This window comes from Mus pahari, chromosome 10, assembly GCF_900095145.1.
Source record: "Mus pahari chromosome 10, PAHARI_EIJ_v1.1, whole genome shotgun sequence".
Taxonomy (NCBI): domain Eukaryota; kingdom Metazoa; phylum Chordata; class Mammalia; order Rodentia; family Muridae; genus Mus; species Mus pahari.
In genome coordinates this window covers 22024281-22041482 of record NC_034599.1, presented here as the reverse complement: position 1 = coordinate 22041482, position 17202 = coordinate 22024281, and the positions used below count along the sequence as shown (strand labels likewise).

General features: G+C 44.9%; 3 protein-coding genes across 5 annotated transcripts in view; 2 read left to right on the top strand and 1 right to left on the bottom strand.

Annotated features, from left to right (window-relative positions):
- Vps26b (VPS26, retromer complex component B) overlaps nucleotides 1-7171 on the top strand; it is a 26555-nt gene extending 19384 nt beyond the window's left edge. The window contains exons 5-6 of the mRNA XM_021206149.1: nucleotides 1142-1284; nucleotides 1672-7171. Coding sequence (XP_021061808.1) covers nucleotides 1142-1284; nucleotides 1672-1818 — 290 coding nt within the window. The 3' untranslated portion in view covers nucleotides 1819-7171. The remainder of the gene's footprint in view (nucleotides 1-1141; nucleotides 1285-1671) is intronic.
- On the bottom strand, nucleotides 4350-12698 carry Thyn1 (thymocyte nuclear protein 1). 3 transcript variants are annotated; one of them, XM_021206150.1, is made up of 8 exons: nucleotides 12614-12698; nucleotides 12323-12428; nucleotides 7919-8097; nucleotides 6456-6524; nucleotides 6021-6113; nucleotides 5238-5333; nucleotides 4727-4877; nucleotides 4350-4522 (listed from the first exon to the last, which is right to left on the bottom strand). In XM_021206150.1, the coding sequence occupies exons 2-8, from the start codon at nucleotides 12363-12365 to the stop codon at nucleotides 4476-4478; spliced, it is 678 nt and encodes a 225-aa protein (XP_021061809.1). In that variant the 5' UTR covers nucleotides 12366-12428; nucleotides 12614-12698; the 3' UTR covers nucleotides 4350-4475. The 3 variants fall into 3 exon arrangements, with proteins under 3 accessions (XP_021061809.1, XP_021061810.1, XP_029398919.1); XM_029543059.1 differs by having other exon boundaries at nucleotides 4431-4522; nucleotides 12595-12674; XM_021206151.1 differs by lacking the exon at nucleotides 4727-4877.
- A 125-nt stretch (nucleotides 12699-12823) lies between these two features.
- The window catches only part of Acad8 (acyl-CoA dehydrogenase family member 8), a 20062-nt gene continuing 15683 nt past the window's right edge, over nucleotides 12824-17202 (top strand). The window contains exon 1 of the mRNA XM_021206968.2: nucleotides 12824-12982. Within this exon, the coding sequence (XP_021062627.1) occupies nucleotides 12880-12982 (103 nt within the window). The 5' untranslated portion in view covers nucleotides 12824-12879. The remainder of the gene's footprint in view (nucleotides 12983-17202) is intronic.

Here is a 17202-nt window from a genome sequence, read left to right as displayed (position 1 = left end):
TCTATTGAGGGACATCTGGGTTCTTTCCAGCTTCTGGCTATTATAAATAAGGCTGCTATGAACATAGTGGAGCATGTGTCCTTATTACCAGTGAGACAACAGATTGTTAAGTGTTTACTCTATCAGACCCTTGAGAGTGTTGGAACCCAGCTGTCTTAACTCTGATGTTCCATTTTGACCAGTTGTGCAAGTAGAGCCAACTGTCATTTCTACTGTACAAATGAAATGGGGCACAGAGGAGCAGATAATTAAAGGTTCATTTATATTTAGCTTGAGGTTGGCCTTTCTCAGTAGAATTGCTGCCCTCATTTTGTTCCTCTTCTTAGACTGTGCTAGGACCTATAAAATGTGTCCCTGGGTTCTATGGTCTCCAAGTGAAAGCTTCAGATGCATTCAGAAGTAAACTGGCGACTGGAGAACAGGGTCCAGGATAAGTTGTCTGCCTTCTAGGCCACTCTACTGCAGATCACTACTGGAGTGGAGATGCATGCTGCGGCATAAATTGACTAGTTTCAAGGGAGGGATACCTGTTGGAGAGATAGCTCCGTGGTTAGGAGCACTTACTGCTTTTGTAGAGACGTGAGTTTGGGTCCTAGCACTCAAATCAGGCAGCTCTGTCAGAATAACTCCAGCTTTCTTCTGGCTGCCTCAGATAAAGTTTTTAAAGAAAAGGCAACCCAGTAACTTAACTGATTTATTGATTCCACCTCTGATTCCAGCACTTGGAAGGCTGAGGGGATGGGGGTGGGGGACTGCTGTGAGTTCAAAGCCAGGCAGAACTATATAAAGATCACATTTCAAATAAACAAGGCTTCCCCCCACCCGACCCCCATCAAACAAGGCACATTGCACCTTGGTGCCTAGTGGTTTCTCTGTGCTATTCTGCGGTTTTCACTGCTTTCTGCAATAGGAGGTATGTTCAGAAAGCACACACACTAGAATGGAGCTGGATAATCATATTTACTTTAGGAAACTACTGAGAAGCCAGATGTAACATCTCAAAGGGCAAAAGCCTTTGTTCCGTGTCCCTTACCTTGCTCAGCTGGAGTCTGACCTGCTGCAGCCAGAGAGGGTACTGTAGGACTGTGCCTCTCAGTGCCTCTCGTGTCCCTTGCCCTCATCTTTGCCTCTCCCCTTACAGGTGAGTCCATCCCCATCAGGCTCTTCTTGGCAGGGTATGAGCTCACACCCACCATGCGAGACATAAATAAGAAGTTCTCTGTGCGCTATTACCTCAACTTGGTGCTGATAGATGAGGAAGAACGGCGCTACTTCAAGCAGCAGGTGGGTGCCTCCTCCAGGACCCTGGGACCCCTTGGACACAACACAGAAAGGCCACCGTTTCCACAGAAGGCCATCTTGATGCTTAAAATGCTAAAAGAAAAGTCAAGCCTTTATCCTTGTTGCTATCAAGAGGTAGCAACATGGGACTACCTTGGCCCCTCCAGCAGGAATGCAAATTCCCAGTTGATACCCAGGATCTGCTTTCTCAGGCCTAACTCTGCTCTTGTGGCTCACACAGGGACATGGGTATTAGCAGCCAGTGCTTTGGGGGAGAGATGAGCAAAGGAAGTTATTCCTGGAGATTCCCTGGGACCAAGGTGGGGACCCCTGAGAAAAGCATCCCCGAGCCTCTCTCAAGTACCTTATCGTTCCTTCTTCCAACTGTAGGAAGTGGTGTTGTGGCGGAAGGGTGACATCGTGCGGAAGAGCATGTCCCACCAGGCAGCCATTGCCTCACAGCGCTTCGAGGGCACAACCTCCCTGGGTGAGGTGCGGACCCCTGGCCAACTGTCTGACAACAACAGCAGGCAGTAGGCCCTTGGGGCCAAGAAGTTGCTGGGCTTCCACCACAGAACCCCCATCTGCCAAATACCAGCCACTGGGGGAGGGGGAGGATGGTGTGAGGTTCAACTGGCTGTTACTTGCAACCTTGGAAACAAATCATGTTTTTTACTTAAATTTTTTTCTCTGAAGAACCTAAGGGGCTTGGGTTGGGCAGCAGTCTCCCCGGGACTCTGCAGCCTAGGTAGGGATGAGGAGACATGCTAGAAGCTGACCTCTCCCTCCGGAACGAGCTGTGTGTCAAGGCTGTCCCAAGCCTTAAAGCAGAGGTGAGAGCACACATCCTTGGCTCCAGGTTCTCTGGGCTTCCTGATACAGAAGCTGAGTGTGTCCCTGGCATTTACCTGCCACCAGGGCTCTGGGTAGTCACGTCTTATGCTCCCTGTGACTGTTCTGAGATAGTGACAGAAGTGGTTAGGCCTGTCTCATCTGAGTTGGAAAAGACTCAAGATCAGGAAGCTACCTCTCTGGGTGTCCAGGACGTGGTGCTCTCAAGTTTCTACAGTCACCTCTGGCCTCTGGCTACTGGGGCCAGACCCTTCTCTTCTCCATCTTTAGCTTGTCAGGAACTATACAGGAGCAGAAGCTTAAGGAAGGGTCTGTGTCTGACTGTTCTTACTTGTGAGAAACAGGCACAGAGAAGCCCTGATGCGGTGTCACACATGGATGGCAAGGGGCTGAGTTAGGTCTCCTGCGGGGGAAACATCAGGCAAGGCAACCGTCTGCCTTCACCACATGACTCCTCTCGGCAACCCCACGTCTGGGTTGTTCTAGGGAGTTGTTCTAAGTTATCCAACAAGCCCTAAGCAGAGGGTCTATTTCCTTTAGCCTAGAAGAGGCTGGGCTCCACTTGCCTCCTAAAGCAGGTTTGTTGTTACTCCTTGTCTTCTGCTTGATTCTGGAACTGGGCTTGGTTTCAGGCATGTACGAGTTTTGTTCTTACTCCCACCCAAACCCTTTCATCCCTATCTACAAACTAGGGGAGGAAGGACCTCAGCACAGGGCCCTGCTACTGTGACTAGAATAATTCTGCTTGCCAAATGACATCTATCTTCACCAATTCACTGACTCAAGTTTAGGACCACTATTTTGTTTTGTTTTCAATTTAAAAACAAAATAGGAAAACTCTGGTGGCTGTTGTTACACTAGAGAAGAGGCAGTTCTTCCTCTGCTCTGTGCTTGGCCTGCAAGTAGAAAGGGGCTTGACTGTCTTTTCTACCTGGTCTGGAAATGACTAGAATTACCATCTCCTGTTGGCCACGCTCCCGTCTGAGAAAGATCAAGTGGACCTGATGTTCAACAAGTAGTGTTCGCTGCTCTGTGTTCTTTGTAATTTGGAAAAGTAAAGGATTTGTTCCTGTGTCATCTTTCAGTTCGTGTAGAAAATGGGACTCCTGCAATCTCTGGCTTTGACAGGGTGGGGCTGTTGGATGAAAGACTCTTGGAATGACTGGGGGTAGCAGAGCTAAGCAAAGTAAGTTTTCTCCATGCCCAACCCCAGGTTTAGGTGTGACATTCAATCCCCATGGGAACAGGTTCACCCATCCAGCTGTCCTTGGCTATCAAGGCTGGGCCCTAGCATACGAGGGAGTTGGGATCTGGGCTCTTGCCTTTTTCAGGATATGAGACTAGACTCTGCTGTGCCTCCTTTTAATATCTCATTAAAAAGCATTTGTCAATTTCTCTGCCTCCCAGCCGACAACACAAAATCATTTTCCAACTTTGCTAATATCATAAGCCTTTCTTCTGGGAGAACTAGAAGGTAGAATATGCTGTTTCTCTCAGGAGCTGTGCACAAGCCAAGTATGTTTCTCTGCTTCTGCCCCCATTAATTTTTCTCTGCCAACTGTGAAAGTATGGGAAGGTTCCCATCCCCATCCTTTAAGGTTCCCAACCTGGAGTGCATAGGTACTAAACCAAGCAGTGAAACTTGTAATTAAGAAGCTGCAGTGTTTACATGTTTCTTAATGTGTTGTCTTTTCAATGGCTGTATTTTAAAAGAATATTTGTTTTAATGATGTCTCTAATTAAAGGAAGTCCTGTGGCTTTGGAGGCATTGTGCCCGTGATCCACCAGATTCTGTGGTCTTTCCTTCTTAACCCTGTCTCACCTCTGACACAGTCTGCAGCATGCCTTTATCACTGCCTTCCTTTCCAGTGGCTGGTAAACAGTAATGAGCACTGTACTAACCACCCATTAGAGGCAAACATGGCCCAGTTCAAGTTGGTCTGGCAATTTGCCTGAAATCCTGCTTTCCACTTTGGTGGGACAAAGAAGACTAAAAGCAGCATGGAAAGATCAGGGCGTAGGTTCACTGAGTGTTCAGGGAACAAGGGACTCATCCTACATTCTGCTGTTTACTGCATAACTACAGAGGTAGGGGCAGGTGAAAGTAGAGGTGCCTACATCTTGTAGCTGACCAAAGGAACCAGGCTTGGATATGACACCTCCAGTGGAGGATCCCTCCACACGCAACACAGGTTTAGAGGAAAATACTTCCAACCTTGTCATTAAATCTTTTATTAGGAAAATTAACAAACCACCCATGCACATGATCCCAGGTGGATACAGCTTTCTCCTTCTGTCTTATAAAATCTTGGCTTGTTCACTCCATCAGTAGAGCCTTCTGATTAACTTGGTTCTGTTTCCTCCAGGCTCAAAATAAAATCAAACTCTTCTACAAAAAAAAGGGGGTTGAGGGTGAGACTGAGGTGTTTATCATGTCCTGCATAGGGAAGTTGAAGGGCAGCTCCTGCAGGGGGCAGTTGTATTAAAAAACTGAAACAGCTGGTACTGGGTATGTAACAATGAACAATGTAGCACATAGCCTTCCTTGTGGGTGGCTCAAGTGAGGGCACCAACTCTCCATGTTAGGTCTTACCTTGAGTTAGAGGCTGAACTGAAAGTCTCTGGCGGGTGAAGAGAGTCATGCTTTTTAAGGGGCCGCCAGTAGCTTTGTGGGCTTGGTGATAGGTTTTAAGCTCATCCAGAGGGATGAAACGCTTCATCATTCGAACAAACTGTACATCCACCTATTTGACAGCATTTGAAAGGAACAGAAACATGTTCAGCCAGACTCTGTCCAATTTTAAGGGATGGGTCCACTATGTTGCTTGCCTGTCCTTGAATTCCTGTTGCTGAATCAATTTTCAAACCTCAGCCCACCAAGTATCTAAGACTACAGTCTTGCTTCTGTGCCCACCCAGAGTTTTTGCTATTTGCAGAAGGTGCCTGGCATTAGGGTTGCCAATAATTAGGGCTGTTCTGTTCTAATATCCCAATTCAGCAAAACTTCATCTAGCTGAGAGCTGGGCTGTGCTCCTTGACCTAACAGTACCCCACATTCTTCTCCTTTTGTCCACTCTGCCCTGTGAAACAAGAACAGTCATTACCATCGACCATTTAGGGTTGTCCTCTTTGCTGGATGGGTCATAATGGGGATTACTTTTCTCAAACTGTGTATGGTCTGGGTAAGCCTCCTTTACAATCTGAAAATAAAAAAACCCAAATCCAGTTATTTTAGCTCCCTGCCCAAGTGTTTTTTTAATTAAAGATTTATTTATTTTTATGCATGAGTGCATTGTTGCTGTCTTCAGACAAACCAGAAGAGGGCATCAGATCCCATCACAGATGGTTGTGAACCGCCATATGGGTGCTGGGAATTGAACTCAGGACCTCTGGAAGAACAGCCTGTGCTCTTAACTGCTGAGCCATCTCACCAGCCCCTGCCCAAATTTTAATATGCATCTAACTCAGACTTCCTCCCCTCCCCATTCTAATCATTTCCCTTGCCACAGAGACAGCGGTACTCTGGAAGTAACAGCCTAAGCAAAGCTAGGAGTTTTCCAAGGTTTCACAATCATGTTCTAAAACTCGGTGATTAACTTAACTGTTGGAAACATGTTTTTATTTTCTCCCAACTCCACACAGTTTTATCCTGAAACTCTTAGTGAAGAGGAGCTACTTGATGGAAACCTCAGATAGTGACAAGCAGTACTAGGGTCTGAAATGACGGCCTTCCTATTCTAATCTCTGCCACCCAGGGGATGCTCGGGGCACTTTTCCTCACTGGCTGTGACAGGCTGGGTGAGGTCGCTGTTGCCTATTTAAGCTGTATTTATTTCATAAATAAATCCCTCAAGGGAAGAATCCAGGCTCAGATGTGTGCATCTCACCTTCATAAGTCCAACGATGCCTGGCTGTTTGCAGTTGCTATGGTAGAAGAAGGCTTCATCCTCCAATTTCATGGCCCTGAGGAAGTTCCGAGCCTGTGTCAAAGAAGAAACAATGGCTACCCACTTAACAGCCGGGAAGAAAGCAAGTCTGTTTTTATTAGATGTTTGTTTCTGTTTTGCAGCTCCTCTCCATTCATAAAGAAATCTGTCCCTTTGTTCAGAGTCCTAGCCTTCTTCCAGGACACTAGCCAGAACTAAGCCACTTGCAGACTGCATGCTGTCACAGTGATTATGATATTTCTGAAAACATTTTCAGATAGAGTTCAGGGAAAAGCAGTATTGACTAAAAGGCCCTGCTCCTGCAGACTGTGGTGGAGGAGGCAGGCATGTATCCTAGTGTCGTGGGCGTCAGGGTTCCTGCCCTCACTTCCTTACCTGATAGTTGCGAACACCATCCCAGCAAGTTGTCTGCTTGGGCTGTGCTTTGAGATCCTCGATGCTGAACTAGGCAAAAGAAAATCAAGTCATTCATTACTAAAAGGTCATTGACCAATCGGTAAGCTTCTATGGAAACAAGATGTTCTCTCCTTAATCCTGAAAAGTGCTACGGGCTGGGCTATAAAGGAGCTAGGTAGTTTACTAGAAACTAGTTTCAGGGAGGCACTGGTGTTGAATGTGTAAGTAGTCTTGGGTTTTGCATTGTGAGCTTTGCTAATTAATTAGTTGAATGGATAATCAGGATAATAAAAGTCTGCTGGTTCCCTGTGTTTCACTTATTAAAGTATCATAATTCTCTAACATTTCTATTTTTTTCAAGCTAGTACTAAAATCTGCTTATCTTCATTACCTGAATACATAGCCACACTTGTCAGGGAGACACCTAGGAGCACGGCAAGCAGTAAGAAAAATCAACCAACCAAGGAGGGCCAGGTGTGGGGGTGCACTCCTCTAATTCCAGCCCTCATAAACCTGGGTGCAAGGAGGATCTTAAATTCAAGGGGCAACCTGGGCTAGTTCAAAAGTTAAGAGGCCAGCTTGGGCTACATAGTTAGATCTTCTTAAAAACACATAACAGCAAAATCAAACTAAGATTGACATGGAAAACTGAACCAAATGCCTGATTTTATAAATAAAGTTTTACCTTTAATGTATTGTGTGTGGCCACTTTCTTGTTACAGGGACAGAACTGCAACATAGCCTATAAAACCCATAACCCTCTCTGGCTGTTTGCAGAAAGTCTGCCAACCCTTGCCTAGATAGGAAATCCACAAGACACAGGCTGGGCATACCTAATTTTTTTTTTATTTAATCTTCTCTCATATATTTTATCCTAACTGTGGTCTTCCCCACCCCAGATCCACCCCACTTCTGCTGCCCCTCAGAAAAAAACGGGCTTCCCAGGGATATCCAACAAACACAGCTTAACAAGCTACAATAAGATCAGAACATGCCTACTCTTAACATCTGAAATCCAAAATACTCTGGAATATTCTAATATGCAAACAGTCTTGTATTTTATTAAAGTATTCAGATTTGGGACAGTGCCTAGGGATATTCATATTTAAAATCTAGAACATTTAAAATCTAGAACACTTCTGGCCCCAAAAATTTTGGATAAGGGCTAATCAACCTTAAGTTAATGACAGTAATGCCAATTCCATTTTTAACCATTTCCTTAGAGAGAAGCTGATGTCTGAATTCTGTGATAAACTGTATTCACTGTTCTTTTAGTAGCAGTTATCTGTGTGTATGATGTGTGGGAGGATGTGTGTCAGAGCACAGCTTTCAGAAGTTGGTTCTCCCTTCACTGTGGGTTCCAGGTCATCCGACTTGTACAGTAAGTTCCTTAACCCACCTACCCATCTCACCAGCATGTCTGAATACAGGTCTAGCCTCACCTTCATGTCTATACCATTCTCTAGCCGGCTTTCTGGCTCTGACTTCATCAGCCAGTAGTTGCTTAAATTCTTGCCACCATTTTCAAAGGTTGTCGTCTTCTCAAGGCTGGAGTTCTCTAGCTTGACTGATGTACTTTCTGAGTTTTCAGTTTTAGTACGTTTCCCGGATAGCTTCCTGTCTGCAGTAGGAAAGCAAAGGTAGACACTTGTCACCATGCTGGGAGGCAGTGTCCCATTGTGAAAAAACCTTTACTCCTGTCATGCCTAAACTCACAGCTCAGACTCTATAAAACATTAGCTGCAGCACCACAGTCCCATAGAAAAGTAACTTGACCTTCTCTATGAAGACTGCACAATATCTGCATGTCAGGGGCTCAAAAATGACATCCTCTTGACCCAACACAACCACTGAAACCATCAACTGCAGCTACCTTGAGTACTGGGCCCACTCAAGATTGGTCCTATCAACAGTCACTTATGAATGGGGGAGGAGCTCATGGGGCACTAGCTCAACTGCTAAAATTGTTGGCTACTGATATTTTCCAGGAGAGGGGGAGTCACTGGAGTTTTGTAGCCACTGCTGAGACACCAGTCTCTAATAGACAGCTCTGAACCCATGGCTTCATAGATGGTTAAACTCAGTAGGTCACAAAGCAAAATGAATAGATGTGAGTGTGGGGTTTGCAAGCAAGAGGTGTAGGATATAGGCATAGTAGAGAGATAGGAGAGGGCGGGGAAAGACTGTTCTTGGGGCTGGATACATAGCTCTGCTTAAGACTCTGAAAACCTTGGATTCAATTCCCAAGGGATCCAACACTCCCTGGCCTCTGCAGGTACTGAATGAGCATGGTACATAGACAGACGTACATGCAGGTAAAAGGTCCATACATATAAAACAAAAAATAAACACTAAAACCTTTTAAAAGCTGCTGGGGTTGCCGGGCAGTGGTGGCGCACACCTTTAATCCCAGCACTTGGGAGGCAGAGGCAGGCGGATTTCTGAGTTCGAGGCCAGCCTGGTCTACAGAGTGAGTTCCAGGACAGCCAGGGCTATACAGAGAAAAACCTTGACTCGAAAACCAAAAACTAACAAACAAACATAAATAAATAAAAGCTGCTGGGTGATAGTGGTGCACGCCTTCAATCCCAGCATTTAGGAGGCAGAGGCAGGCATGGATTGTTGAGTTTGAGGCCAGCCTAGTCTATAGAGTGAGTTCTAAGACAGCCTGAGCTACACAGAGAAATCCTATCCAAAAAACCTAACCAACCAACCAACCAAAACCCAAGATTTACTTAAAGAAATGGTCCGTTTGCATTCTGTACATTTATGAAACTGTAAAATTTAATTCATAAAAGAGAAGACATTCTTAAAGGATGTCTTCTAGATTACTCAATGAGACAAAGGGACCCTTGAAGAGTTAAGATCAGAATACTGGTAGTAATAAGTGTGCCCCACCTCAGTTCTGTGCCTTCAATAAGGCTATTCTTTCCAGTGAGGAAATGAAGCACGATTTGAAATTGTTTCAATGATTCGTTCACACAACACGACATATGAGGTGTTTTGTCCAACTGAACAATGCGCTGCTGATCACAATCCGGAGAGGTAGAACATAGCTATGAATTCAGTCCCAGCTGTCACTTGAGTCTGTCTGAACCTACACTTTACTGCCTCGGATTTTAGTTTGCAACTATATCAGTCTTCATTAGATATCATTATGGGTGCCTGCCACTCTAGCAAATCTTAGCACAATTTCCCAGCTGTCTTGAGAGCAAGCACACTTACACTCACAGATCAGTGCCTTGTCCAGTTAACATCTGTGCAGCTTCCCCAAGGCAGCAGATGGGAGGGGATACAGAGACCCACAGCCAAACGTTTTGTTGAAAGTCAAAATTGGAAGTTTCCATCGAGTTCCTGCCTCAGAGCAAGGGGGACCCTGAGGATGAGGGGGCAATAGATTCTAGGAGTCGGGATGAAGGACACCAGGAGAACAAAGGCCTACTGATTCAACTAAGCAGGGCGCATATGGGCTCAGAGACTGAAGCAGCAAACAGGGCCTGCATGGGTCAGCACCAGGTCCTCTGTGTATGTGATGCTGTTAGCCCGGTGCTTTTGTGGGACTCCTAACTGGAAGCGGGTGTGTCTGACTCTTTTCCCTGCTCCTGGGACTTTTTCCTCCTGTCGCACTGCCTTGTCCAGCCTCGGTGTGAGAGCTGCCCTGTCTTATTTGGTTATCTCTTGGAGGCCTAAAAAACAAAACAGGCATATATATGTGGTTAAACAGCCACAATATGTTGAAACCTGTCATTCCTAAAAGAGGCCCTTTCTGCCTGCTACTGCTTAATTTCTGAATTCATTTTTGTGAATGGAAAAACATGTTTTCTGAGTTCGAGGATTTTGTTAGTAGAAAGCTTTCCTATTCTTTTAAGACGGGGCTCAAATTCTGCTTCTCTCTCAAGGCCTTCCCTGTGATCCATTCTCTTCCCTGCTGTCCCAAAGCTGTCTTCAGGACCTTTCACTCATACAGGTTTGCGGTTTCCCTCAGAGAAGGAACTGGATCTTATCTTCACTGTTCTCACCTTTTAGTCAATTAATTGCCCTTTTCTATTAAATTTTAACTGACACAGAAATCAAGAATTGTATGAATTTACTAGGCACCAGCTGCCATACAGCGTTTCCATACATATATACATTAATACTAAATTGGTTTGAATATACTTCCTGAAGCATCTATTTATATTGAGATAGGGTCTCAGACCCTGTAGCCCAGGCTGGCCTCCCATTTACAGCCACTCTCTTGCCTCAGACTCCTAAGTGTTAGAATTACAGGTAGGAACCATCACACCTTTTTATTTGTTATAAAGCTGTGAGTCTCCGGTTATTGACCAGGCTGGCCTAGGACACATGATTATCTTGATGAGATATCAGATATGAGCTGTCAAATTTGGCCCTACTGTTCCTACTTCCCTTAAATGTACAGCGCACTGCCTTCAGCAGCAGGAAAACTGCTGCCTCCAACAGCCTGAGTTTAACTCACAAGCTGGGGTTCTTAAACCACAGGGAAAAAAATTTCATAGAGAATGAAGCCAACTTAAGAGTTTAAGATTTTAAGCTGGGCGTGTTGGCTCATGACAGAACTTTAGAGCCCAAGACTCCTAGGAGCCTTGCTACAAATTCAAGGCCAGACTGGGCTACCGTCTCAAAACAGGAAAGGGGTTTAACATAAAATTGAGCAAGCATTCAGAGGCCAGACACTGGTGTGTCAGTAGGAAAAGGCACTTACTTCCAAGCCACATGACCTGACGTCATCCCCTCAGGCACATATGATAAAAGAACCCCCTCCAGAGCACCAGCACAAGGGTGCACACACATAAAATCTGATAAAAATCAAGATAAGGACCACAGAGAAGCCCTAGAGCAGGAGGCTTGTAAGCATAGCTGCAGGGTCTTAACAACTATGTCTAGGATTTTGGTAGCCTCTGAAGCCACATAGTTCAGAAAATTTAAGGGTAAGTATAAATGGTTTTGGTGATTTAAAAAAGACCCTAGAACCAAAGCACTTGGGAGTAGAGACAGAAGGATCAGGAATTCAGGTCATCCTCAGATACTTAGCAATTCCAAATTGACAGGCTGATTAAGATAAAGACCTAGGAAAAGAAAACGGTGTGTGTGTGAAAGGTGGGGTCTCCTGCGTGGTCTAGGCTTGCCTCAAACTCTACATGAAGTCAAAGAAGATCTTGAACCCTGATCTCCCTTTGATTTCTAGCTTTCAGCTTTTTTACATTTCACATGAAATCATGCATGACTTTCGTGCCTGGCTTATTGCACTCGATTGGGTTGGCGAGGTGGCTTAGTTGGTAAAGGCAATTTATTTTTTTTTTTTTACAAAACCTAAGGACCTGAGTTCAATCCCTGAGATTCCCACAGTGGAAAAGGGGGATTGATTCAAGTTATCTTCTGATCAGTGTGTGTGTGTGTGTTCCCACATACCGTACAAAAGTAAATAAATGTAATTTTAAAAAAAGGTCTGTTTTCACCTATGTTGTAAAGGATATCTATCTACACACACACACACACACACACACACACACACTTTGGAGACAGGGTCCTGCTTATGTAGTATTCACGTAGTACCAGGCTGCTCTTAAACCCAAGGCAATCCTCCAGCCTCAGTCTCCCACATTCGTGGGTCACCACAGTTCCGTATATGTATGCAGTGCTTCATAGCTATTCTTTGATTGGACAAATAAATGGAAGGGACAGAAAGTGGAAGTTCTGGCAGAAAGAGTAAAGAAGACGATAAGCAACAACCCCCAAGGTCTCCAAACCGGGGAGCGGGAAAAGGAACTAACGCCTGCCCTACACGTTCTTTACCTGCTGCCTTTTGCAGCGTCGGTGCAGCTCACCTGGACCAGCAGTCCCAGTCTGCCTCTTCCGGGGTCTCGGCATGGCCTCTCGGTAGGAGGCTGAAGCTAACCAGACGGGGAAGAAGCAGCTCTTGTCTTCCAAAACCTGCACGGTGCAAGATGGAGGCAAGAAAGCCTAAAGGGCCTGGGACTTATGAAGAAAAGTCATGATTAAGTCATTCTAAGCCCTCTCTCGTTATCTAAGCCCTTTCCTTCTCTCGTAATCTACCCCGAAACTCTCCCGAGTCCCTCCCTAATTCGGCTTTACCCACCACCATTCATTCAACACACCACCCAAACTTCTGAAGCACTGCCAGGCTAATCTGAAAGCCTTGAGGCGACTGGCGTGCCCGGACCGGTTTAGTAGAAGACGCGTCTCAGAGGCGCCGCCCCGACGATCTCTGGGAACTGTAGTTTCAGAACGCCAGTAATCATCCTATTGGAGCCCTGCTTCAAGGGCTTGATGGACTACAACTCCCAGAGTCTCACGGGGGAGGGTCGCGACAGCTAGTTCTGGCCTGGGCTAAGAGGCCTGGGGTCTGAGATTGGAAGTTTACATGGCGATGTTGCGGTCTGGCTTCCGGCGCTTTGGCTGCCTGCGCGCCGCACTCAAGTCACTGACTCAGACCGACCACCGGAGCATCACCTTCTGCATCGATCGTAAGGCTCGTCTAGGCGAGGGGAGAGTGGGACTTCGGTGGGCATCTGAGCCGGCCCGAGTTCCCAGCCACTTGGTGGCTCTGGGCTTCTTCTGACACACCGATCCCTCTCGGGGTCCTTTGACGGACTCACTTCATCCTCTGACTCTGCCCGTCCGGGACCCACTTCTCTCTCCCCGTCCAGTCCTGTTCCACGAACTGGCTTTCTCCCGTAACCCAGGATCTACTCTCGGGACCAGCTCTGGGTGGTCCCTGTGACCGGCGCTCAGTCCAGTCCAGTTGCCTGTCCCCCGCCCATGCTTTATAAAGATGAAGGAACGTGTGACTTTGGCAATAGATTCCCAAAGTAGAAAGAGCTAAGTATATGAGCGCTGGTAGAGATAGATGAAAAGCTCCAGGTTATACCATATGTTTTGCTCATAAGTATAGATTTCGTAACTTATAACCTGAAAACACTCATACTGTAGAAACTGCTGCAGGAAAAAGAAAGATAACCGCGATTGAGAAACCCTATCTGAGATTACAAACTGATTGTTTAGGAACCTGGCAGAAAACTTGCATGTAACTGGGAGGGTTTGCCACCCACGCAAACCAAGCCATTATTTTAGATTTGTCAATCACTTAAAATACCAAATAAAAAAACAGAAACACCTTTTCTTCTGAAACAATTTTAAAAATAATTGTAAATATTTTTTAAAATAAGTATCCATTGCTTATGGCAGTAGGGCATCGACAATTAAGAACAGACTTATGAAGTATATTGAGGCATAGACTTTTTTTTTTTTTTTTTTTTTGAAAACCACCAGTTTTAAGAGTTACTGCCCTACGTAGGCACCTAGAACTAGAACTAAGTAAACGAGATAGCACAGTTTGATACTAAAGTTAGGAAAGAGTTTGTCCCAGTAACAAATGAACACTATAGATTGTGGTTTTGACTTGGGCAACTAAGATGTGTGAGACAGGCTTTGTTTGTGCAGCCATGACAGTTCTGGAGCTAGCTTTGTAGACCAGGCTGGCCTTGAACTCAGGAGAGATCACCGGTGCCGCTGTCTCCCAAGCACTGGGATTAAAGGCTGCACCACCAGCATTCAGCTAGCTCTCTTTCACTGTTTTTAACGAAGTGTTGGAGCTGGGGATCTAGCTCAGTCAGCTTGAATGCTTGCCTAGTGTTTTCATTCATGCAGCCCTGGGTTCCAGCCCCAGTATTAACTCTGCCTGCCAGACCTGCCATGGTGGCATATGACTATAATTCCAGCACTTGTGATGAGTAGGCCGGAGGATCAGGGGCTCAAGTCCAGCCTCAGTTACATACAAAGATGAAGGCCAACCCTGACTATATGAGATCCTGTCTGAACAACTGAAAAATTATTTTTTCAGTTGTTCAGGATACTTCTCTACTTGTAGATTTGTGTGCCACGATAGTGGGTGAGCTGGGGCGCTTAGTTGTATAGTAAACATTAATTGGGGATTTCTTACCCACCTTAGATCATTTAGTTCCCAAATAAATGACACAAGACCTTAATAAATATTAAGGTTTTTAATAAGCCTTAAAAGTACTGGAGCTGGGCAGGTATCAACCTTCTATGCTATTTTGTCTGCTTCCCTGTCAATAACCCCAAGATATAGCTTGCCATGTTTTGCCTGGGCTACTCCTATTCCAACAGGTTATAGGCTCACAATCCTCCTACAGCATAGGTTTTCTTCCTTTCTCTCCTGGCTCCCTCTCTCCCTCTCTTCATCTGTGCCTCAAACCCCAAGCCTGGGAACCCTGGGAACTGAAGCTCCGCCCTCCTCTCTTCTACCCAGCTAAAGGCTGTAGACATCTTTATTCAACCAATAGCTTTAAATTAAGGAGCAAGGCTTGCACAACAAAAGCTGGCCTACGTGAGAGAATTCTCTTGAGGCAACATGACCTTGGGATACATGATTTAGCCATTGCAACGTTGGGGGCCAGGAGTCACCCTACAAACCACACAAACACCAATCCCAGCCAGACAGGAAGGGGTAGATTATTGAACACACATATAAAGACTGATTGATCAGGGCAAGAGCTGAAAGCTGCGTTCCTGTGCATTGTCCAGGGTCACTTGATATAGGGGAAAAAAAAACCAACAAACTAAGCAGATGCCGGTGGTTGGCCTTTTTCCAAGGTTTTTAGTAGTTTAGATATAACAATCCAGACTAACCTTTATCTGGCTTGGCTCTGAATGAAGGCCATAGTTGGGAAATCCAACATGGCTCTGAGTGAAGACCATGGCTAGAGAATTCCCCAAAAGAGTCATAAGTCGCTGTGCTGGTTTGAATACACTTGGCCAATGGGAAGTGCTACTAGTAGAAGGTATGGCCTTATTGGAGGAAGTGAGTCGCAGTGGAGGTGGGCTTTGAGGAGTCCTCGTGCTCTAGCACCACCCAGTGTGGACTCTTTGTCAGTCTCCCCCTCCCCCCCCTTGCCTTCAGAGCAAGATGTAGAACTCTTAGCTGCTTCTCCAGCACCTTGCCTGCATGGACACTGCCATGCTTCCCGCCATGATGATAATGAACTAAACCTCTGAAACAAATGCAATGTTGTCTCTTAAATGAGTTGTCTTGGCTTCACAGCAATAAAACCCTAACTAAGATAGTCTCATAAAAGGATATGTCTAACCTTGCTCGGAGCCAAACTATTTTCCTCTATCTATAGTCAGGCTGCTTTCTTCCTTTTTTCTTTCTTTCTTTCTTTTTTTTTTTTTTTTTCTCTTTCCTTTTCTTTTTATACCAGCAACATGGGATGGCTGGCAGGCCTGAAGCAAAATGGCTCCAGGTATGCCAGGGAAGGTATGCCAGGGAAGCAGGTTTTTACAACAGTACACAGCAGCAGACTAAACCTCAGTACTCAGTGGTTGCTCACTTGAGCCTATGCAAGGTTCTAGATTTAATCCCAGCACTACAAAACTGATTGATGACTAGTACCACAGCTATAAATGGTTTTGTTGGTTTGTTTTGAGTTTTTTGTTGGGGATTTTTTTATTGTCTCACTTGGTAGTTCAAGCTGGCTTGGAACTTTGTAGTTCTGGATATACTTATTTTAAACTTGAAACATGAGCCACATGTCTGGCTGTTCATTGCATATTTTAAGGTAAAATCATTTAAGAGAATTAAGATTTACTTTATTATGAGCAGTACATATACTTGTTGTATATGTAATTTCATCATTTCACAGATGAGGAAGTTTTGTCCATTGTCTAATGCAGCCTCACTTTATAGTGGGCTGTAACACTAAATTTGGAAAAGTCACCGAGTCACTGAAATAATTATTTTATGTTTTAATTTTTATCATTATTTTTTAGATAGGGTCTCTCTACACAGCTGTTCTGGAACTCAGTATGTAGACCAGGCTGGCCTCAAACTCACACAGGTCCTCCTTCCTCTGTCTCCTGTCTCTGCCCCCACGTGCTGGAATTAGGTGTGTACCACTACTCCGGAGCCAGAGCTCAACAGCTTGGTTTGCAGCAGCACAGTTTTGCCTAAGTTCTTTGCTTTTAGTGTCTGCCTTGTCTCTGGAAATCTGCTTTATCTTATAAAGTATGGAAAATACTCTAGGCTTTCCTGACAATCTTGTTTTCCAATTCAATCCTACCTTCCTTACTGAATGTGGTCTTTGAGAATGTTTGTAAAAATTCAGTTCTGTGTTTTACTGCTAGGGGACCAGGTTACTTATGTTGTATAGTTAGGTAGCGTCTTCCACCATTTCCTCTGCAGAGATTCTGTTACAATGGAGTCTTTGTGCATTGTAGGAGTTTCTAGAAAAATTTCCCATCCGTCTATCCTATTTAACATCATTACTTTACAGTTCATTCTCTTAAGTTTCATTTATCTCAGTCCAAGAAATGAAGCAGGTACTGAGTCATATCATAGTAGTTAAGACAGGAAACTTTCTAAGAATTCAACTTAACTGTGTTTCAACATAAGAAAGGTTTTGTTTTTGTTTTAAATCAGTGTTATCCACATGTTGTATGCCCATATTATTCCATTGCATCCTTGGTAGGAAAGTAAGCCAATGTATACAGATTATGATTTCTCAATCGATGTTACAAAGTGAATGTGTTGGTGGAAACAGTGGCTGCTGCCAAATATGCAGAAAGAGGATGGGAATTTTCCAAGGAATGTTTGCAGAGAAACTAGGACATCCCATCGGAAAACATGGCACACGAGAGCAACTGGTTTTGTTTTGTTTTTTTTTTT